Source organism: Gorilla gorilla, chromosome 1, assembly GCF_029281585.2.
Source record: "Gorilla gorilla gorilla isolate KB3781 chromosome 1, NHGRI_mGorGor1-v2.1_pri, whole genome shotgun sequence".
Taxonomy (NCBI): domain Eukaryota; kingdom Metazoa; phylum Chordata; class Mammalia; order Primates; family Hominidae; genus Gorilla; species Gorilla gorilla.
In genome coordinates, this window is record NC_073224.2 from 197,118,695 (window position 1) to 197,142,297 (window position 23,603).

The 23,603-nt window shown below is 41.6% G+C and overlaps 2 protein-coding genes across 3 annotated transcripts in view; one reads left to right on the forward strand and one right to left on the reverse strand.

The window, feature by feature from the left end:
• Positions 1 to 9,312, reverse strand: part of ERMAP (erythroblast membrane associated protein (Scianna blood group)) — a 27,459-nt gene extending 18,147 nt beyond the window's left edge. Inside the window, exons 1-3 of the mRNA XM_055393197.2 lie at positions 9,031 to 9,312; positions 2,087 to 2,291; positions 1,101 to 1,216 (exon numbers count right to left, since the gene is read on the reverse strand). The gene's annotated coding sequence lies outside the window, so the exon portion shown is untranslated. The remainder of the gene's footprint in view (positions 1 to 1,100; positions 1,217 to 2,086; positions 2,292 to 9,030) is intronic.
• A 135-nt stretch (positions 9,313 to 9,447) lies between these two features.
• SVBP (small vasohibin binding protein) lies at positions 9,448 to 22,499 on the forward strand. Of its 2 annotated transcripts, none has more exons than XM_031003364.3 (3): positions 9,448 to 9,656; positions 10,267 to 10,416; positions 19,282 to 22,499. In XM_031003364.3, the coding sequence occupies exons 2-3, from the start codon at positions 10,303 to 10,305 to the stop codon at positions 19,366 to 19,368; spliced, it is 201 nt and encodes a 66-aa protein (XP_030859224.1). In that variant the 5' UTR covers positions 9,448 to 9,656; positions 10,267 to 10,302; the 3' UTR covers positions 19,369 to 22,499. The 2 variants fall into 2 exon arrangements, with proteins under 2 accessions (XP_030859224.1, XP_030859228.1); XM_031003368.3 differs by having other exon boundaries at positions 9,465 to 9,656; positions 10,242 to 10,416.
• Positions 22,500 to 23,603: the final 1,104 nt, after the last annotated feature.

Below are 23,603 nucleotides of genomic sequence, written 5' to 3' on the forward strand. Positions count from 1 at the left end.
CTCTGCCACCAAGCTGGAGTGCAGTGGCATGATCTCAGATCACTGCAACCTCTGCCTCCCAGGTTCAAGCAATTCTCCTGCCTCAGCCTCCCGAGTACCTGGGACTACAGGCGCACACCACCATGCCCAGCTAATTTTTGTATTTTTAGTAGAGACGGAGTTTCACCATGTTGGCCAGGATGGTCTCAAACTCCTGACCTCATGATCTGCCCTCCTCGGCCTCCCAAAGTGTTGGGATTACAGGTGTGAGCCACTGCGCCCAGCCATGACTTTGTAACTTTAAGCAAGTCACTTAGATTCTTAGGCCTTAAGTTTCCCATCTTTAAAATGGGAAGACTTTTCATCTGCACTGACAAATTGCCCTCCAGAAAGTCATATCAACTTACCAAAGTATCAAATGAAATTTCTTGTTTTCCCACAACCTTACCATCACTGGATATTATCATTTAAAAAAAAATTTGCCAATTTCATGAGTAACAAAATGCCATCTCTTTTTTTATTTGATGGTGTTTCATTTCAATTTGTATTTCTTTGATTACTCACGGGTTATTTGGACTTTGTCAATTACCTGTCTACGTAATTCGCTCGTTTATCTATTGGGACATTTATTTCTTAATGGTTTGCAAAATTCTTCATATACTAACCATTTTTTTCCACTACACATGTTGGAAACATGGCAGTTATTTACATTTTAGGTTTGAAACAGTTTAATTTTTAAAACTTCTAAATCAGAAAAAAGATTGTAACAGATGTTCTCTTGACAGTCCCAAGCAGTTTAATATGACCCTGCAAATCTGCAATTGATCAGTCTAAAAGCACACAGCACAGCATCCAGCAAATAGTAAGAGCTAAATAAATGTTGGCTTTAATTTAATAATGATGAGAATACTACTTAAATAAGAGTACTTCAACAAAACCCATCCAGCAATCTTGTCACTTGTCTCCTTTTGTGTTTCTTTAGTGATAGCTAACAACTGCCCCATTTCACCCTTGAAAATGTTCTTGTGCGTAAGGAGAAAGGGGATTATTTCTCTACTAAACCTGAGGATCCTGAGAAAGTTAAAGGACTAAAAAGCATGAAGAGAGAGAGGAGGACTCACCACCTTCTGGATCAGGGACGCTTGTTCCTCTCACAGGCAAAGCTGGAGTTTGCAAGCTGGGAACACTCCTTCCCCATGCAGAGAGACCAGGGAGCAGGCAAGCGCATCAGGAAGGCCTAGGGATGTGGGCCGGGAAAAGTTCATATTTTATGAAATATGAGAGGCCAGGGCTCTCTCTGCCCCCACAGAACTCCCTTCTCGCTGTCCCTGTAAACCAGCAAGCCACACCCTGTCTGTCTGCCCCTGATAAAAGAACAGAGCAAAGAGGAGGCTCCCAAAAATGAGGGAACCACTGAGTATGACTGACCGGGTAGGAGGGACGTTTGCCCCTCCACTCCCTTTTCCTCCAATGCTGCCAATAGTAATTCCCTTTGATGCGTTTTGATCCTATCACATTCTTTCTGAAAACCTTCCCCCTTTACTTTTCAAATCAGAGTAAATTGGAAGATTGGTTTCAAAGACATCCACCAATTAACCACCTTCTTTAACTCACTATCTTTATCTCCAGCTACACCCTGACATGTGCCTTCTGATAAGCAAGCTTGCTGTTTTCCAGCACGTGATAAACGCTTCCCGCCTGTCTTGCTTTCATAATATCCTTAGCTGTATGTTCATAATCTCCATAATTATATCATTAACAATACATTACACATTTTTATGTCCTTTGAACTTTATAAAGATGGAGCCCATTGTACATAATTCCCAATTATTCCCTTTTTTTATTCAACATTAGCTTCTGAGTCTAGCAGACATCTGTGGTGGCCCACACCATGTCCCCTCAGCCCACCCAATTTTGGTGTAGCTGAGACTTGCAGGCAAGCTGCTAGCATGTCACCTCATAGGCCATGGCATTTTTTTGCTTGCCTGTCTTGGGGCTTTCTACAAAGCCTTGGAAGGCTGTGCAGCCCAGGAGTTCACCAAAGCTAACACCTTGGAGACATAAACAACAGTGAGGGGAGTCAAGACAAAATGCTCCAGCCTTGCACCTTCAGCTCTGAGCTGTATTCGACATGATTCCTCCGAGTGTTCCCAATGGGACTGAGCACGGTGGTTCATAGTGGTAAGTAGCTCCGTACTGCACCTTTTATTGACTTTTCTTCCTTTTCTGCTCATTCCCATTTCTGCTTCCTGGGATTACCTCCTAAATACACTCTTGAACTGAAGGACTTGTCTCACACCTCACACTCTGTTCTGGGGGTGTACAAATTAAGACACTGAAATTAATCCAGGTTGTTTAACAGAGCGCTAGGATATTCATTCACTGCTATATAGTAGACCACTATATAAATCTACCAACAGTTTCTCTCGTCCCTTAATGATAGAAATGTGGGTTGTTTCTGGGCTTTTGCTTTTATAAATAATACTGTCCTGAACATTCTTTTTTTTTTTTTTTTTTTTGAGACAGAGTCTCGCTCCGTCGCCCAGGCTGGAGTGCAGTGGTACGATCTCGGCTCACTGCAAGCTCCGCCTCCTGGGTTCATGCCATTCTCCTGCCTCAGCCTCCGGAGTAGCTGGGACTACAGACTCCCGCCACCACGCCCAGCTATTTTTTTTTTTTGTATTTTTAGTAGAGACGGGGTTTCACCGTGTTAGCCAGGATGGTCTTGATCTCCTGACCTTGTGATCCGCCCGCCTCGGCCTCCCAAAGTGCTGGGATTACAGGCGTGAGCCACCGCGCCCGGCCTCGTGCCCTGAACATTCTTGATAGGTATTTCCTGCTCACATGTGCAAGAATTTCTCTAGAGCACCAGTTCTTAATGTGTGGTCCACAAACACTTGAAGTCCCTGAGGCCCTATCATCCAGGTTAAAACTACATTCATCATAATAAAGACGTTATTTGCCTTTTTCACGGTGTTGACATTTTCAAGGACACTGCAAAAGCAATAGTGGGTAAAACAGCTAGCACAAATCAGGAAGTGGCACCAAACTGTAGTAGAAGTTACAAATTTTATTAAATTTCAACTCTTAGATACACATCTTTTTAATAGTTTGTGTGACAAAATGGGAAGGATGCATAAACAGTTATGCTGCATATCAAAGTATGATGACTTTCTCGAGGAAAAAACCTTAAGTGATTGAGTTGTGAGCTGAAGTAATCGCTTGACTCATGGAGCACCATTCTTACCTGAAAGTACAGCTGAAAGACAAAGTATAATTATTCAGACTTGGGTATTTGGCAGGCATTTTCTCCAAAATGAATAAAGTGCACCTGTCACTTCAGGAAAAGCAACTGACAGTGTTTGTTGTCAATGAGAACATTCAATCTTTTGAGCAAAAATTAGAATTTTGGAAAATTTTTATCTGCTGCTTGATACCCTCACAATAGCAAAAGACTTTTCTGATGAGATTGGCATTGGTATTAATAAATGTGATTTTTTGATGTTGTATAATGAAATGTGTCAACATTTAGAAGATCTGTATAACTCAGTGACTCAGCAATTTCCAAATGACCAATGGGTGTGTTGACAAAACCCTGCATGGGTAAAACATTCATTCAAAATGCAAGAAAAAACTGTGAGTGTTGCTGTAATAGAGTATAAAAAGGTCATTGCTATGGTTTCAGATTTCATGTCACAACTAAGCTTTAAAAAACTACCATTTGCTGAGTTTTGGTGTCTTATCAAAGAATATCCACGATTATCTGAAAAAGCTATTGAAATGCTCCTTTTCCAATTGCATACACTTCAACCACAAAACATACTGCAGCAGATTGAAAGATATAGCTGGCTTGAGAATACAGCTGTTTTCTATTAAGCCAGACATCTAAAATATTTATAGCCATTAAAAAGAATAAAATCCCATCATTCAAAGTGACATGGATGGAACTAGAAAACATTACGTTATGTGAAATAAGTCAGGCACAGAAAGTTAAACACCACATGTTCTCACTCGTAGTTAGATGTTAAAAAAAAGAAAAAGTTAATCTCATAGAAGTGAAAAGCAGAACAGAGGTTACTAGAGGCTGGAGAGGGAAGGGGAGGATAGGGAGAGATTTGTTCAATAACACAAAATTACAGCTAGGTAGGAGGAACAACTTCTACTGTTTTATAGCACTGTAGGATGACCATAGTTAACAATAATATATTATGTAGTTTCAAATAAAGAAGAAAGGATACTGAATGTCCCCAAAACACAGAAATGATAAATGTTTGAGATGAATATGCCAATTACCCTGATCTGATCACTACACATTGTATGTATCAAAACATTACTCTGTACCCCATAAATATGTACCATATGTGTCAATTAAAAATTAATTAGGGCTGGGTGCAGTGGCTCATGCCTGTAATACCAGCACTTTGGGAGGCTGAGCCAGGCGGGTCACCTGAGTTCAGGAGTTCAAGACCATCCTGGCCAACATTGCGAAATCCTGTCTCTACTAAAAATACAAAAATTACCCAGGCGTGGTGGCACACGCTTATAATCCCAGCTACTCAGGAGGCTGAGGCACAAGAATTGCTTGAACCTGGGAGGTGGAGGTTGCAGTGAGCTGAGATCACACCACCACACTCCAGCCTGGGCGAGAGAGTGAGACTCCATCTTAAAAAAAAAAAAATTAATTTTTAAAAAAGGATTTATATAAATATAAAGCAGTGCTACTCAGTAATATTTTTGTTTCAAAAAAGTTGCTTTTCATAAATATATGTTTTGTTGTTATGTAATTTATTATTTTTATTTTTAAAAGAAGTAATAATTATATTTAATTTTTCTTAGTTTTTTTTTTTTTTTTTTTGAGCTAGGGTCTAGCTCTGTTGCCCAGGCTGGAGTGCAAAGGCACAATCATAGCTCACTGCAGCCTTGAACTCCTAGGCTCAAGTGATCCTCTTGCCTCAGTCTCCCTAGTAGCTAGGACTACAGGTGCATGCCACCAAGCCCAGCTATTTTTTAAAATTTTTTTGTAGAGATGGGGTCTTACTACGTTGCCCAGGCTGGTCTCAAACTCCTGGCCTAAAGTGATCCTCGCACCTTGGCCTCCCAAAATGCTGGATTACAGGCATGAACCACCACACCCAGTCAGTTTCAATTTTTAATATGGAAAATTTCAAAAAATATAACTCATATAAACTGAAGCTCCCTGAGGTCCTCAATAATTTTTAAATGGAAAGCGTTTCTCAGAATATATACCTAGAAGTAGTATTGCCAGGTTATAGATGATACTAAATTGTTTTCCAAAGTAATTGTACCAATTTATAACTTGTCATAATTAATATTTTTACTGCTTTCTCCAGAAGCATTTTATCAGATAGTCTAAATCACATCATAAAATGAGTTTCTTATCTGAAATGTTCTTTTTAGACTTCTAACTCTATGAGTGAGAAAAACAGATACAGACATAGATAAAGATATCACTCATAATCGTAATCTCAGAATCTAGTAATAATCACTGTAATTTTTTTGGTCTATATGCTTCCTGACTTAAAAAGAGGGAGCTCTGGATTTCCAGTTAAATAAACATGTCTCATTGAACACAAATGCTTATCTCTGTTACCTCCCAAAATGATCTAAAATGACAATCTTGGAGTGCAAAAGGAAAAGCCTATAAGGACAAAGAGAACAGGACAGTAAGTAACTGTGCAATAGAGATGTCAATACATTTCTTTAATGAAGGAAAGCAGAGGGCTCACTAGTAATAGATCTAGGAAAAACTGAACTCTAACCCAGGTGCCTGCAGAGGGAGGCAGGATTGGGGGAAACATCAGATAAAGGGTTCCTGACATCAACCCTTGACATCAGCAAGAAGAAAGCTGATTCTCAACTGAGAACCTTCCAGGCTTGGGATGGGAGGGACCAGGGCCTGGCTCTACCTCCCGGCGTTGTTGTAAGGATTAAATTAGCTAAAACATGCAAAATACTTAAAATAGGGGCTGATACTCAATGGTAGCTGTTATTGTCTGAGGATAAGCTCCAACTTGAAAGCCAGAGACCAAAATAAACAACAGAGACAATCTAGGAAGCAGAAGAAAACAGCAGAAAATTACAATTGGAATCCTCAGAAATATGAAATAAGAGAAGATCCTGAATCCACAACATAAGAGCAAGAGGCTACCAAAAAGGAAAGTCGGGGATCAAACAAAAACTCTTGGAAATTAACATTTTTGTAGCAGAAATGAAAAAATTCAATAGAAGAACCAGGGGATTCAGCTCAGGAAAATCTCTTATAAATTAGAATAAACAAAACCAGGAAATGGAACACGAAGAAAAATTTAAAAACAGGGAAACTGGCTGGGTGCAGCAGCTCATGCCTGTAATCTGAGTACTTTGGGAGGCTGAGGCAGGAGGATCACTTGAAGCCAGGAGTTCAAGACTAGCCTGGCCAACATAGGGAGACCCTGTCTCTATTTGTTAAAAAAAAAAAAAAAAAAAAAGAAAAACTGATCACAGAGAACGTTTCCCAGAATTGAAGACTTTGTTTCCCAATTGAAAGGGGCCACCGAGTGCTTAGCATAATGAATGAAAAATACTTATAGGACAGTTTGTTATGAACGTTCAGAACATCAAGGATAAAGGAGAAAAATATCCTAAACAAATTAACAAATTAACAACAAAATACATGGGAAGTAACACAAGTCAGAATAAATCAGTCTCCTCAAGAGTAGCCACATGAGAAGCTAGATGACAATGAATCAATGCCGTTAAACTTCTGAGGGAAAATAATTTCCAACGTGGAAATCTGTCACTCAAGGATGAAAGAAAATAAAGCCATTTTTAGACAAGCAAGGACTCAAAAATTTAGCTTCCATGAACCCCTTCTGGGGAGTTAGTGGAGAACATACTGCTCCAAAATGAGAGAATAAACCAAGAATGGAAAAACATAAGATCCAGAGAGCAGGGGATTTGGCACAGGAGAAACAAGAAGAGAATCCCCAGAATGTGGTTAGGTCCCTAATCCTAGGACAAGAGCTGTGAAGCAAGGCTAAGCAGAGGAGTTTGGAGCAAAGAGAGGATGAGTCTAAGGAGGGATGCTGCCAAGAAAAAAAAAAAAGACACTGGTAAATGACCTGGTTCACATCTGTAGTACCAGCCACTGAGGGGCTGAAGCGGGAGGATCACTTGAGCCCATCTCTGAAAATAAAAAATAAACAAGGGATGCATAGATCATTAAGCAAATAAAAATAGATAATTTTTTGACTCTAGAAAAAATGTTATTCAATAAAGTGAATATAATCTTAGTGTAGTATATACCTCAACTGTAAAAATATTCTAGTTATATTACTATAAACTCTTGCTAGTCATTCAACAAACCAGGAAATTCTGCAGCCTGGCCAAGAGTCCACTGGTAGACACAAAAGAGACAGACAAAGCATAAACTCATGGAAAGAATAGAGAGGGGACTTTGACAGTGTTCAGCCTCACCGTTCACTCCCTCGTGGCTCCAACCTTCACCTTCCCAATAAAGAATGTAGAATCCCAAACTGGTATCTCCAGTTCTGTTCTTTTCTGAAATCTTCTAATTGCTCACTGGACAATTCTTCTTGCCTATTGCCACTTGAAGTGTAATCTAGCTCTTTCTCTCTCTCGGTCCCTCTCTTGTGCGCACTCACACACACACACACACACACACACACACACACACACGCTCCTAACTTATCCTCTTCCTCACCGTTTCCCAAACCAACTCATCACACCTTCTCCACTTTCAACAGTGGCTCAATGGCACCACTACTTTTCCAGTCTTCCATGTGGCTTTTCCACTCCTCCATTCCCTATAGCTGGTTTGTTTTTAGCTGGCTTCTAAAGGTCCTGCCGTGTCTTCAGCTGTAATCTAGTTCATAGCTTATATGAACGTTATAAACCATACCATGTGACACAAATGTAAGATACCAGTACTACATCAAGATTTCTGAAATAGACTCTGACTTGGTTACTTTTATTAATAATAATCGAATCAGCATTTGTATAGGGTTTTTAAAAAGACATTTATTGTACTTTCCTCTGATTGCTAAAGTATAAATGTTTACTGTAGAAATTTTGGAAAAGCTGGGCGCAATTGCTCACATCTGTAATCCCAGCACTCTGGGAGGCTGAGGCAGGAGGATCACTTGAGCCCAGGATTTCCAGATCACCCTGGGAAACACAGTGAGACCCCATCTCTACAAAAAAATTTTAAAAAATTAGCCAGGCATGATGGTGTGTGCCTGTAGTCCCAGATACTTTGGAGGCTGAGGTGGGAGGATTGCTTGAGCCCAGGTTACAGTGAGTTATGATCACACCACTGCACTCCAGCCTGGGTGACAGAGCAAGACCCCATCTATTTTTTAAAAATTAAATAAATAAAAAATAAACATTGTGCAGCAGATCTCTAGAACTTTTTCACCTTACAAACCTAAAATTCTATACCCTTTAAACAATTCCTCTTTTCCCTCTCTCCTAGCCACTGGCAGTCACCATTCTACTTTCTGTTTCTTAGACTTTGATTGCTTTAGATGCTTCATATGAATGGAAACATGCAGTATTTGTCTTTTTGGGGCGTTGCGCTCACTTTTAAGGCTTTTGATACCTAGTACTAAACTGACCTCCAGAAAGGCTGTTAACGATTTAGTTTGACTGGAAGCGTGTGTCCATCTGGGCTGAGTTCATTGCTTGCTTAGCATCTATCAGTTGTTTCAATTCTTGCCAGTTTGATAGAGGAACAAATAGTGGACCCAAACAGGGTTTTACTTTGGATAAGGCCATTGTCCTATGAATCCTGGCTGAAATATTTGCTCCAGCACTTAGGAGCTGTGTGACACGGGACAACTCACTTAACTTTTCAATGCTTCTGTTCCCTTATGTGTAAATGGGGATAATAATATACACGTATACATTATACACACTTATTATGAGGAATTAGTTAATAAATGTGAAGCTGTAAGAACAGTGCCTGGAATATAGTAAGCCCAAATGTAAGGTAGCTATTATCATTTTTGTCAATCCTTGCTAATGTAATACCTGGAAAATTACAGCCAGCTATTTTAATTTACATCTCCTCGGTAATCAGTTGAACGTAAATGTTCTCTGTATTTATACTGGCTATTGGTACTTCTGTCAAGATTTCCTTTTTCAAAGCACTGTGGCAAACGGGATCTCACTTGATCCTCCCAATAAACTCATGAATGAAGAAGGTGGCAATCATCAATCCCCACTTTTCGAATTAAGAAATTGAGCCTCGGAATTCGAATTCTGAGCAATTCCAATTCCAGGATTCGGATCTCACCCTCTAAAACCTAGTAGCTGTTGCAGAAAATATAACGGGAAAAAGCTTTTGTTAGCCGTAAACACCACCCACCCCGGTGTGGCTCCGCCCCTGCCCGGCCCCGGCACCGGCTTGCCCCGCCCCGCCCTGTACGCGGTTTTCCAGACATCCTCTCTGCGCACGCGCGGCCGCTCCTGCGGGCGGAAGCCTCCTGGCGCTCGGCCCTGCGCCCCTCCCCCCGGCGCGCGGCCCCGCCCAGGACGAGGGGCGGTGGGCACGCAGCGCTGGGTCCAGTGGTCGGGAGAAGGCGAGGATTACCCTCCCGCAGGAGTTGTCTGCGACTCGGCGGAGGCTCCAACTTCCAGTGGCCCGGTCGGGAAAGGTACAGACTCCCCAGCCCCTCGGTCGGCGGCTCCAGCGGCCGCCATTTTCCTCCAGGAGAGGGAAGACGGCAGGAGGCGGGGGCCGTCCCCTGGGGCCGGGCGGGCCGGGGCGGGGTCGGGGGGCCGGGCGGTTGGGGGCGGGCCCGGCTGGCTATGGGGCCCGGCCCCCTGGCCCCAGGAGCGGCTGCTGCGGCGGAGTTAGGCCGGCCGCGGTGGGAAAACCCTGGGCGCCCTCTGGGTCTCAGCGTCCCATTAGGACGGTTCCGCGCTGGGTGCCGCACGCCGCAGAGTGGGCAACGCTTTCACAGGGGTCTTTGCATTTCACCCGCACACAGCAGCTCCTGGAGGGAGGCCAGGAAAACACTTAACCCATTTTGCAGACAGAAAACTAAGGCTCAAAGTGGGGAGGAGACTTGCCCAGGGACACCCAGCGAGGTTGTGGCGTTTGGGACTCGGTTCCTACTCCCCCACATCCAGCGCCCTTGCCACCAGACCACTCTGCCTCACCTGGCAAAGGATGGGGCGGAGCTAAAGGATTAGAGGAGTAACTGGCAGGGTATTTTTTGTTTTGTTTTGTTTTGAAGATCTGCCTCTTTCTGTACCACCCAGATCAGAGCCTCCTAAGAAATATCCAGAAGTCAAGCCATGGATCCACCTGCACGTAAAGAAAAAACCAAAGTTAAAGAATCTGTCAGCAGAGTTGAGAAGGCCAAACAGAAATCAGCCCAGCAGGAGCTGAAGCAGAGACAAAGAGCAGAGGTGAGATTAAGGCGGAGGCTCTGTATGCCTGTAGTCTGCTGGAGATGATGCTGGAATAGAGAAACAGCAGAAAGGAGAACTGACAGCGAGCCATACTTGCCTCCAGGCAGGATGGGTGTTCTCCCAGGTTTAGAGGGGACAACACTGAGGTTCAGAATGGTGAGGTGGCAGCCCAGAATCACATGCCAAGTTAGTGTCAGAACCCCAGTCTGGTGCGGAGCTTTTGTGGTAAGAGACCCAAGGGAAGGAAGAAAGGAAAAAAAATGATATGTAAGGGGAAAGAAGGGGTCAGAATGAGAGAGAGCACGCAAGTGTCAGACACCCCCAGTATAGATGTTCTGGATTTGGTGCGGAAAGTAGCTACTCATGCCAGGTAGAGGCCCAAGCTTTAAACTCACCAGTGTGTTCCTTTGTTCTCTCAACGATTACAATCAACTTGAGAATAAAAAGCTTTAAACTTTTACCCTGCCAATATTGAGCCACATACAGACATAAGTATTTTATTTTAGTATTTAATGTCAGGGAAAATCTTGCTGGTGTCTTTTTCCCTCTTTGTTTTGTTTATCTGTCTGCTTTGTTCATTTCCTGTCTTACATCCTTTTACCTCTCCATGGACAACTACTTTTTTTTTTATACTTTTACATTCAAATATATTAATAGATATCCTTGAACAATATACAATAGTATTTTAAATTTTTACATTAATAAAATTCCTGCATTTTATTTTGCATTTTGCTTACATTGTTTTTTAGAACTATTCATGCCAATATAAGAATTTAGTTTATTCTCATTAATTTTTATAAGTCTATTTTATGCATCCATTTTACTTAGTATATTTATTCATTCTTACAGAGATGCACATTTAAATTATTTATAGTATTTTTTGCTATTACAAACATTGCTGTAGTGAAAAGCTTTTAGGTGTCTCCTTTGGCACCTGCCTTAGAATTTCTATAGGTTATTTAACTAAAAAAATTACTGGGTTCATTCTCAATTTTACTAGACATTGCCACATTGCTTTTTTTTTTTTGAGATGGAGTCTCTTTATTTTTTATTATTATACTTTAAGTTCTAGGGTACATGTGCACAACATGCAGGTTTGTTACATATGTATACATGTGCCATGTTGGTGTGCTGCACCCATTAACTCATCATTTACCTTAGGTATATCTCCTAATGCTTTGCCTCCCCCCTCCCCCCACCCCACAACAGGCCCTGGTGTGTGATGTTCCCCTTCCTGTGTCCAAGTGTTCTCATTGTTCAGTTCCCACCTATGAGTAAGAACATGCGGTGTTTGGTTTTTTGTTCTTACGATAGTTTGCTGAGAATGGTGGTTTCCAGCTTCATCCATGTCCCTACAAAAGACATGAACTCATCCCTTTTTATGGCTGCATAGTATTCCATGGTGTATATGTGCCACATTTTCTTAATCCAGTCTATCATTGATGGACATTTGGGTTGGTTCCAAGTCTTTGCTATTGTGAATAGTGCCACAATAAACATATGTGTGCATGTGTCTTTATAGCAGCATGATTTATAATCCTTTGGGTATATACCCAGTAATGGGATGGCTGGGTCAAATGGTATTTCTAGTTCTAGATCCCTGAGGAATCACCACATTGTCTTCCACAATGGTTGAACTAGTTTACAGTCCCACCAACAGTGTAAAAGTGTTCCTATTTCTCCACATCCTCTCCAGCACCTGTTGTTTCCTGACTTTTTAATGATCACCATTCTAACTGGTGTGAGATGGTATCTCATTGTGGTTTTGATTTGCATTTATCTGATGGTGAGTCTCTTTTTTTTTGAGACGGAGTCTTGCTCTGTCACCCAGGCTGGAGTGCAGTGACGCAATCTCGGCTCACTGCAACCTCTGCCTCCCGGGTGCAAGCACTTCTCCTGCCTCGGCCTCCTGAGTAGCTGGGATTACAGGCGTGCATCACTGCCTTGGCCTCCCAAAGTGCTGGGATTATAGGTGTGAGCTACTGCACCCGGCCGATATTGTCAACTTTTATTTTTTGTTAATCTGATTCATTCATTAAATATTGGCCAGGCGCAGTGGCTCACACCTGTAATCCCAGCACTTTGGGAGTCTGAGGCAGGCGGATCATGAGATCAAGAGATTGAGACCATCCTGGCCAACATGGTGAAACCCTGTCTCTACTAAAAATAAAAAAATTAGCTGGGCGTGGTGGTGCGCGCCTGTAGTCCCAGCTACTCGGGAGGCTGAGGCAGGAGAATTGCTTGAACTCAGGAGACGGAGGTTGCCGAGACTGTGCCACTGCACTCTAGCCTGGGCGACAGAGCTAGACTCTGTCTAAAAAAAGAAAAAAAATTGAACTGCTAGTATGTGCCAGGCACTGTTCGAGGAACTTGAGTCACATGATGACAAAGCAGAAAAGAATCCCTGCCTTCATGGATCTTGCATTCCAGCAAGGGGAGGCAGTAAACATAATAAGTAAACTTACTAGTGCATTTGAAGTTAATCTGTAAACTGAAATCTACCTTTGGGTTAAGGCAGACCCCCTGAGAGCTGTGGTGCTTTACCTTCCCATTCCCACCTGGATCCGGGTCCTCAGTTGATGTGACTGCATTGTGCTTTGGTGAACAATATGAGGGTTGCTATAAGAAACAGCCCTGCAACAGGAGAACAGAAGCTACAGATAAGAAAACCATTGATCAGAGAAATGGCGATACAGCCAAGGGAGCTCTCACTGGAGGAACAGAGCTATCTATACTTCCGTGTACAACAAATGCTCTGGGAAATGGAGAACCAGTTGCCAGCCCATATGTGGTTACCTCACACCAATCAAAAGTGACTGTGGAGAGCACCCCCAATTTGGAAAACCAAATGAAAATGGAGTATCTCTGTTCAGAATGAAAATTTTGAAGAAATTATAAATTTACCCATTGGATCGAAACCATCCAGATTAGATGTCACTAACAGTAAGAGCCCAGAAATTCCTTTGAATCCAATTTTGGCCTTTGATGATGAAGGGACGCCTGGGCCCCTGGCTCAGGTAGATGGTGTTCAAACACAACAGACTGCAGAAGTTAAATGCGTATTTTTTCTGAAGAACCAAAGTCAAAATTTAATGAGAATTTCTATAATTAATGGAATTCCTTTCATGCTATAAAAGAGCATCCCCTCTTCCAGTTTTCTAAAGATTTCTTGACCATCATTTTGAAAAGATTTATTTAAACTAGCTAAAGACAACAGACAGGATAGCTTTCCTAATAATTTTCATCAGTAGAAAAAAAATACTCCTCATTCTTCAGTACTTTAAAATGGCTTTTTCCAGTGTGCTCCTTCTTAGCAAATTAGTATTTTTCTGCGTTATTGAAAAGACAAGAGCATTTGGCTATAAAATGATTGACTAGGATTGACTAGGCATGATTTTTTTTCACATAAATAGTTTGGTCTTAAAGCTTAACAGCTTAAAATTGGCAAAAAAAACTTTTGCCTTTTACCATGTAATACTTGAAAAGTAAGTACCTCTTTGCTACAAGTAGAATGAATAGGGAAAAGTTTAAGCCTGTTTTTTTAAAAATATTATTTTAAAGAGCTCTATTTGTAGAGGCAAATTATAGGCAGATTACCAGTTTCTTATAAATACAAACTTGTACATGGACATTCTGCAAACCCAGCTGTCATATTCTTGCAACTACTTTTGCAAAAGCATACTAAAAGGTTTTAAAATGTGAAAAAACATTATTTTTTCAGAGCAAGAAAATAATTTACTGTTGTCTTCAATAATGTGTAAAGTTTTTCCAGATAAACTTATCAAATAAATTAGAACAATGTGACAACATTGCAAATTTGTCATTAGATGCATTCTTTCTCACGTTACCAGGGGAGGATGTTACTGATGATTCAAGGCTGTTTCTGAAGTCTGTATGTTGCTACTGTCCCCAGTGATGGTGGGACTTACCTCTGTCCTACTTGATCACAAATTATGTTAGGGGGAAATAAAGATTTAATATTTCATTAAATAAAAAAGAAATTTGGTTTTGCTCATTTAAGAGCAACAAGAAAATGGTGGTGTGTTGACTGTGTTTGGCCGCAGGGCACAGACCTTTATGGAAATCCTCGCTCCGCATGGCATCCGCCGGCTTTTCACCTTTCATTCTTATTCTTCACTTTTGCTGCTGAGCCTAGCTGTACAAATTTGCGCCTTCATTTGCTAATGTAAATTCAATTTATTTTACCATTTTAGAGACTACTAATGATTAAATGTAAGAGAGGACACACATGTTTTTATGTGGAGTGTTAAAAAAGATAAATTTATACCACTGTAATGTGCTGGATTTATTAAAAGAGATTGGTTAAACTGCTAGGTTGAATGAGAGACTTCCTCTATTGTACTCTTTTTTTTTTTTTTTTAAATCCAAGGATATTGTCTTTAGTAACAGCTTGTAACTTGTTAAAACATTAATTTGGGGTTTTTCCCTATTCTTAGTTGTCTATGTACACATAGTAATTATGTTAAAATCCGTTTTTAAAAAAAACAGCCCTATGAAACTGTCTTCTGTGCATATTGTAAGGATAGATGTTGAGGACATTGTTCATGCCCTTATTGACACCCTTCTGTAAAGTTCTACAGGTTAAATTTATTTGTCTGACTTCAAATCTCAGCTCCTCCATAAATCCCAGTTCTTCCATGTGACGTTGGACAAGATACTTAACCTCTCTGAGCCCCAGTTCATCAGTTCCTCCTTGGTAAAATGAGGATAACATCTACCTCAGAAGACCATTAAAAGGAGTAGAAATACCACGTGTAAAGCCTGTAGCGCAGTACTTGGCAGAGGAAGCATTTGATAACTAGCAGTGATTATGATCAGGAATAATCTTGTGTTTCCAAGCAGGCAGCCTGCTCTTATTGTGTGGACCCTAAATTGAACAACTGCTGAGTTCCTGTTGACCTGCTGAAATGCAACGTTGCTGCACTCAAGCAGCAGCTGGCCCCATGCAGCTCTTGAGATGTGCCAGGACCGAGCCAAGCCTACACATGCATAGCCACATGTAGTCCTCACACCAGGGCTCCAAAGCAGGAGTTACTGTGACTCCCATTTAACCTTGGTTAATCCGATATGTAAAATATATGGCCTTGTGAGGTAGGCAGTATTATCCTCACTTCAAAGGGATGTGAGTAGAGTCCTGTAGTTAAAGAGGGGCAGGCCTGTGGTCTAAACATCTTCTGACTTTTGTCTGTTGTTTTTTGCCTTGCCCCTACAGCTGCCTTGCTGTTTTTTTCTGTTTGGTTGGTTGGTGTTTTTGTTTTGTTTTGAGACGGAGTCTCGCTCTGTCACCCAGGCTGGAGTGCAGTGGCACAATCTCGACTCAGTGCAACCTCCGCCTCCCAGGTTCAAGCAATTCTCCTGTATCAGCCTCCCGAGTAGCTGGGATTACAGGCACCCGCCACCATGCCTGGCTAATTTTGTATTTTTAGTAGAGATGGACTTTCACCAGGTTGGTCAGGCTGGTCTCGAACTCCTGACCTCAAGTGATCCGCACACCTCAGCCTCCCAAAGTGCTGGGATTACACCTGTGAGCTGCCGCACCCATCCTGTTTTTTTTGTTTTTAATGTTTATTGCCTGGAATGTAATGCAACAAGACCCTTTGTGGGGAGGAAGAGACAGTTTCTATTCAATTCTGCAGACGCCAGATTCCAGAAAGTTAGATGTGAAGGAGAGATGTGGGAGGTGAATGGGAACGGAAGGCACATTGGCAGTGGAAGCACCGTTTGACACTGCTAGGGTCCGTTTCCTTCTTGACTGAGAGTCATTCTTTGGCCTGGACACCCTGACCCATTGTGAGTCTCCTCTTTCTCCTACCATCTTGCCTCCTTGATCTGGAGGTCTCTGAGAAGTTATTTAATTTGCGTCTCAGTCCCTAGTACAGTAATGTGCAGATTAAAAATGCTCAGTAAATACTTACTGAATGAAGCAAGCAGAGGTTTTCAAATATATATGTATATATGTGGGCCTGGGCACAGTGGCTCACACCTGTAATCCCAGCACTTTGGGAGGCCAAGGTGGGCAGATCACGAGGTCAGGAGATCGAGACCATCCTGGCCAACATGGTGAAATCCTATCTCTACTAAAATACAAAAAATTAGCCAGGCGTGGTGGCGCACGCCTGTAGTCCCAGCTACTCAGGAGGCTGAGGCAAGGGAATCGCTTGAACCAGGAGACGGAGGTTGCAATGAGCTCAGATCGGGTCACTGCACTCCAGCCTGGTGACAGAGCAAGACTCTGCTCACAAAAAAAATATGTGTGTGTGTGTGTGTGTGTGTGTTAAAAGTATATTTATATAATGTGTGTGTGTGGCTTAAGAATAAAACACCCAACTATAGAACGTGACCAGTAACTGGGAAGCTTTGTGTACCCCTTTCCTGGTCATGTACCTCACCCTTCCCGCCAGCGGTACCCTCTTTGCTGTATTTTATGCTAATCATTCTTGCTGTTCTACGTTAATTTACTGTCTGTGTACCTCTAAATATTTTGTAGTGTAACAATATATTGTTTTGAATGTTTCTGATCTTTTATATATGTTACCGTGACTGGCTGTCTTCACTCAGCCTTTTTTTAACCATTCAAGTTTATTTATTTTTATTATGGTAAAATATACATAAAATTGACCAGTTTCATCAGCCGCATTCTGTGTTTCAAGAATCATTTGCGGTAGTGTTAGTAACTATTTTCATCACTGTGTAGAATTCCATTTTTCTTAAAGATGACAGGAATATTCAAGCTTTCTAGTCAGTTTGGATCATTTTACTTTTCCTAGGAACTTGTTTCATTTAGGTTGTCAAATGTGTTGGCACGGAGTTCATAATGTTTCATTTTCATTTCTGTTATGTCGTAGTTAAGTCTTCTTTCTAGTTCCTAATAATGTTTATTTGTGTCCACTCCCTTTTATGTTGATCTGTCATGTCAGAGGTTTGCGAGGTTTGCAAGTTTTTTTTTTAGTATTTTCAAAGAACCATCTTGCAGTCTTGGTGATCCTCTCTATTGTAGGTTTGGTTGCTTTTTCATTCGTTTCTGCTCTTATTTTGTATTTTCTATTTGTCCCACTTCTAAGTTTCATTTTTTCCCTCTTCCTTGTCTTTTCAGTTAATCAAGTTATAGCTCCTCTACACACACACACACACTCTGTCTTTCATTTTTTTCTTCTACAAATTAGAAAGTTTTGTGATCTGTTTCTGTTCTTAGTGGGTGGATTAATTAAGAATAAAGAAAGATGAGGAATAAGGTGTAGTTACCCTGCCTTTCACCTGAGGATGTCTCTTGCCATCTTCTTTCCATCACCACTGCCTGCTGTAGACGATATTCCCACGACCTCCTTTCTGGACTGTTGTAACAGATGCCTCCTAAAGCACAGGTAGAATCAACGTTGCTTATGGCTGGGCACAGTGGATCACGCCTGTAATCCCAGCACTTTGGGAGGCCGAGGCGGGAGGATCACATGAGGCCAGGAGTTGGAGACCAGTCTGGCCAACATGGTGAAACCTTGTCTCTACTAAAAATACAAAACTTAGCCGGGTTTGGTGGCGGGCACCTGTAATCTCAGCTACTTGGGAGGCTGATGCAGGAGAATTGCTTGAACTTGGGAGGCAGAGGTTGCAGTGAGCTGAGATCATGCCACTGCAATCCAGCCTGGACAACAGAGCAAGACTCTGTCTGAAATATATATATAGCTCATATATATATGCAATATATACATACATATATAGCTTATGTATATGAGCTATATATACATACATATATAGGCTTATAGGCTATATATATAGGCTATATATACTATATATATACTATATAGTATATATACTATTAGTAGTATATACTTTGGGAGGCCAAGGTGGGAAGATCTGTCATGTCAGAGGTTGCAAATATACCATATACTATATATAGTATATATACACTATTAGTATATATAGGCTGTATAGTGTATATAGCTTATATATATACTGTATACAGTATATATAGCTTATATACACTATATAGCCTATATATACTATATAGTATATATACCATTATTATATATATGTATACACTTTGGGAGGCTGAGGCGGAGGATCTGTCATGTCAGAGGTTTGCAAGTATAGTGTATATATATTAGTATATATAAGCTATAGTATATATAGCTTATATATTATAACATATATATACTCTACTTATAACTTATATAAGCTATATATACTATACATAGTATATATATACTATATATATATTCACATTGCTCCCCTGCACACTTATCTTTGCTGGCTCTCCAGAATCTGCCAGATAAAATCCAGATTCCTAGGCATGACATTTAAGACCCCAACATAATTTTCTTGCTTTCTCCAGCTCCCCAACCCCTACTCTATAATATCCTTTATATTGGCATACTTGAAGTTTCCAGAACAGACTCTATACTTTTCCATTACATTTATTTACACATAATATCCTCCCCCACCACCTGTCATATCCCATGATAGATTTTAAGCTGAGATGGCCAATTTGCAGCCTTACAGAACTAGACCAGAAGATTATTTGTGGATAAATCTCATCTTCCTATATGTAACTTCTACTTCACTGGTTCCTCAATCTCAATTGGCCACATGCTTGCTGAAGAGACTTGTTTTCTTCTTAAGGGATCCTGCTAATCCCTTAAAGACCAAATCAAGCCACCTGCATCACTGCTGCTGTCTTGATTCTCCAGATGGAACTAATATCTAACTTTCCTATTCCCAGAGCACTGTCCCTGCATTACCACTACTGATGAAATTCTGGTATTTTCAGAAGGCACCACCTGTTATGTCAGAAGATGCGTTGTGCAGCTGCTTCCATTGCTAACAGATGTATCTCTTTCTCTCATTCAGATCTATGCCCTCAACAGAGTCATGACAGAACTGGAACAGCAGCAATTTGATGAGTTCTGTAAACAGATGCAGCCTCCTGGAGAATGAGGCCCCAGGTTCAAACCAGATGGGATCCTGAGAGCTTTGAGAGGGTGTTGCCAGTTTTAAGCTGAGATGGCCCATTTGGAGCCTTACAGAACTAGACCAGAAGACATTTGTGGATAAATCTGAACTCACTTCCTGTGTGTAACTTCTAACTTCACTGGTTCCTCCCATCTGAATTGGCCACATGCTTGCTGAAGAGACTTGTTTTCTTCTTCTAAGACAGTGGTTTTGTTTTTTGGGTTTAAAAAAAAAAAAACACACACACACACAAAAAAACACTTTTGTTGGAGAAAAATCAGTGTTTCTTATGAAACTCTATATCTTCTCCAAAAATACAAATAAAATACTAATAAAATGTTCATTTGCTCATACTTTAGCAAGTGCCTAGCCATAGAAAATGGAGTACAAAGTAATGTGATAGGTAAGAAAAGTTGAGGTGAGCAGAAGGCACCCTCTCTCCTTCAGGAGCTTGGCAGAGAGGAGAGAAAGAACATGACTGCTTCCGGTTTTCATTCTTCCTGGGGCTAAAACTTTGCAGACCTTGCTGATCTCTAGTTTGTAGGCACACAGATAGAAATATGTGACCCCTTTACTCCCAGATGAGTCACTAGTCAGGGTTAGAGGCCTGAAGCTAGGATTCCCTCACCGGTGATGTGGAGAGCTAGCAGCAGGCTTGCATCAACAGCAAGAGGGGAGTGCAGGTGCTTTTTGTTTTTTGTTTTGGTGGCTGCCTTATCAGACCTAGAAATGGATTTATGGTGGAAATATTCAGACGTCCCTCAGAAACCAGCCACCAGCCCTCCGCCATTCAACAGCCATTTTTAGGTGTAGAAATGTAAGGTTGTTTCTGCTGCTGACATTTGTATCAAGAATGGTAGTTCATACCTGAATGCTTAGCTGTAGAGTTATTTTAATGCTGAGCAAAAGAAGAGATTGTTCTTCCAGGATATTTCATTTCCAGAAATTCCTTGGGAGTAGGGGGAGGAGGACTTAAGAGAGCTGAAAAAATGCCACTCAGATGGGGCAAAGAGCCAGACACTGCCACCTGCTTTCCTCTAAGCTGGAAATGCTGGAAACACCTCAAGCTGTCCCTGTCTCCTCTGTCTCCCTGCTGCCTCTGAAGTCACTGAGAATACTTTTCCATTGCTCTGGCATATTTTAGGAGTAAACTGGGGAGTTAATGGGATGTTAAACATTATACCATTGTGGAGAATGTGTTTTTAGAGCCCAAGTTATAATTAAGGATAATCTCTACATAGATTATCTCCACAAATGGTAATTAGGTTCTGTAGCATCCTGCTAAATTTGGTTGAATGGAATTTTGTGTTTTCAGAGAAGTAGGGGGTTGGAGGGAGCTGTCCCTATAAACATACAGAAATACTGTCATATGCTAAAAAGAGCAGTTTTGGAGCCAAATGACCTAGGGTACCCAACTACCAGTTATCCTCTCTGAACTGCACTTTTCCTATCTACATAATGGAATGGTATTTTCTTCCTCTCAGGAGTGTTGTTGAGAAATAATGTATGTAATAGATACTCAGTGTCTTAGTTCACTTTGTGCTGTTATAACAAAACCTCAGATTGGGTTTGGTTTTTGTGGGTTGGTTGGTTGGTTTTTTGAGACAGGGTCTGGCTCTGTTGCCCAGGCTAGAGTGCAGTGGCACGATCTCGACTCATTGCAACCTTTGCACCTTTGCTTTCTGGCTCAAGCCATCCTCCAACCTCAGCCTCCTGGGTAGCTGGGACCACAGGCTTGCACCACCACACCTGCTAATTTTGTATTTTTTTGTAGAGACAGGGTCTGACTTTGTTGCCCAGGCTGGTCTCAAACTCCTAGCTCAAGTGATCCACCCGCCTCAGCCTCGCAAAGTACTGGGATTACAGGGATGAGCCAACATACCTGGCCTAGATTGGGTAATTTATGAAGAACAGAGATCAGTTTCTTACAGTTCTGGAAGCTGGGATGTCCAAAGTGGAGGGGCCCACATCTGCTGAGGGCCATCTTGCTACATTATCCTGTGGCTGAAGGTGAAAAGGCAAGGGAGGAAGAAGGAGGCCAAACTTCAGCCTTTTATTAGGAACCATTCCCAAGATAACTAGCCTACTCCAGCAATAACAGACAGCATTAATCATTCATGATGGCAGAGCCCTCATAACCTAATCATCTCTTAAAGTTTCCACCTCTTAACACTGTTGCATTGGGGATTATTTCTAACACACGAACTTTGGGGGACATATTCAAACCATAGCACTCAGAAAATGTTACTTCCCTTCCCAGCCACCTTTCAGATTGTTTCATGGGAAATGTTTTCAGATTTCACATAACCAGGAAAGACATGATCATTGTCTGGAAAGATTCTTAGTTGGGAACTGCTTGTATTAACATCTCTCAGCCTTGGGTATATTCTTGTCGTGGAGAAACACTCTAGTAGGGCACAAGTGGTTGTAAAATCAGTTTAGTAAATTATGACCAGCTTTTCTTTTTAATGAAATAACAAATTAGAAAATACCACATGTGGGGCCGGGCTCAGTGGCTCACGCCTGTAATCCCAGCATGTTGGGAGGCCGAGGCGGGTGGATCACGAGGTCAGGAAATCAGGACCATTCTGGCTAACGGTGAAACCCGGTCTCTACTAAAAATACAAAAAAAAAATTAGGCGTGGTAGCGGACGCCTGTAGTCCTAGCTACTCAGGAGTATTGGGAACAAGCCCCCCAAAATCTGGCCATAAACTGGCCCCAAAACTGGCCACAAACAAAATCTCTGCAGCACTGTGACATGTTATGATGGTCACAACACCCACGCTGGAAGGTTGTGGATTTACTGGAATGAGGGCAAGGAACACCTGGCCCGTCCAGGGTGGAAAACCGCTTAAAGGCATTCTTAACCCACAAACAATAGCATGAGCGATCTGTGCCTTAAGGACATGCTCCTGCTGCAGTTAACTAGCCCAACCTATTCCTTTAATTTGGCCCATCCCTTCATTTCCCATAAGGGATACTTTTAGTTAATTTAATATCTATAGAAACAATGCTAATGACTGGCTTGCTGTTAATAAATATGTGGGTAAATCTCTGTTCGAGGCTGTCAGCGCTGAAGGCTGTGAGACCCCTGATTTCCCACTTAACACCTGTATATTTCTGTGTGTGTGTGTCTTTAATTCCTCTAGTGCCGCTGGGTTAGGGTCTCCCCTACTGAGCTGGTCTCAGCACAGGAGGCTGAGGCAGGAGAATGGCGTGAACCCGCGAGGTGGAGTTTGCAGTGAGTGGAGATCGCGCCACTGCACTCCAGCCTGGGTGACAGAGCAAGACTCAAACAAAACAAAACAAAACAACAAACAAAAAAAACTGCCACATGTGGTAAGGATATTGTTTGGTGAAACTTTTGTTTTAGGCTTACATACACATGAATGTGTATACTGCATTGGATGTAAAAATTATTCCTTACTGTGGGTTGTGGTAAAAAAAACAAAAATCTAGATACAAGAGGATGCCTGAACCAAGACAGCAATGGGTCATCTTTGTATTCCCCCTTCCTGTTTTTTTTTCCGCCCCCCCCTTTGAGTCAGGGTCTTGCTCTGTCGCCCAGGCTGGAGTGCAAGTGGTACAGTCACGGCTCACTGCAGCCTTGAACTCCTGGGCTCAAGCAATCCTCCTACCTCAGCCTCCCGAGTAGCTAGGACTACAGATGTGTTCTACCACACCCAGCTAATTTTTTAAAATTTTTTTGTAAAGATGGGGAATCGCCACATTGCCTAGGCTGGTCTCAAACTCCTGGCCTCCCAAATGCTGGGATTACAGGCATGAGCCACCATACCTGGCCTTTTATTCACATTTTAGAAAGAAAAAGATTTATCTTCTACCCCTAAGAAATACCAGCATAAGGGGTCCAGAGGCAATTGTGTCCATAATTGGAATAACATTGAATGCTAAGGGTCTTATAAACATAGTCAAAGAAAACTAGGAACACATCATCTCTGCTTACCTGCCCAGAATTCCCTCATCCTGATGTGGTCCATCCCCAGTTTCTCAAAGGTACAGAGATATTTTTGAAGCTTTACATCTAAAACCAATAATGACAACACTGACTTTGGAAGTCAAGCTGTCTGGGTTTGACTCTAAGATCCACTACTTGGTGATTGTGTGGGCAAGTGTTAATCTCCCTAAGTCAATACTTTTTTTTTTTTTTTGAGATGGGGTCTTGCTCTGTCACTCAGGCTAGAGTGCAGTGGTGCTATCT

Coding starts and splice junctions, on each gene's coding strand:
- SVBP (XM_031003364.3), top strand. CDS start 10,303: ATGGATCCACCTGCACGTAAAGAAAAAACCAAAGTTAAAGAATCTGTC. Junction 10,417..19,281: donor AGCAGAGACAAAGAGCAGAG/GTGAGATTAAGG, acceptor TCTCTCATTCAG/ATCTATGCCCTCAACAGAGT.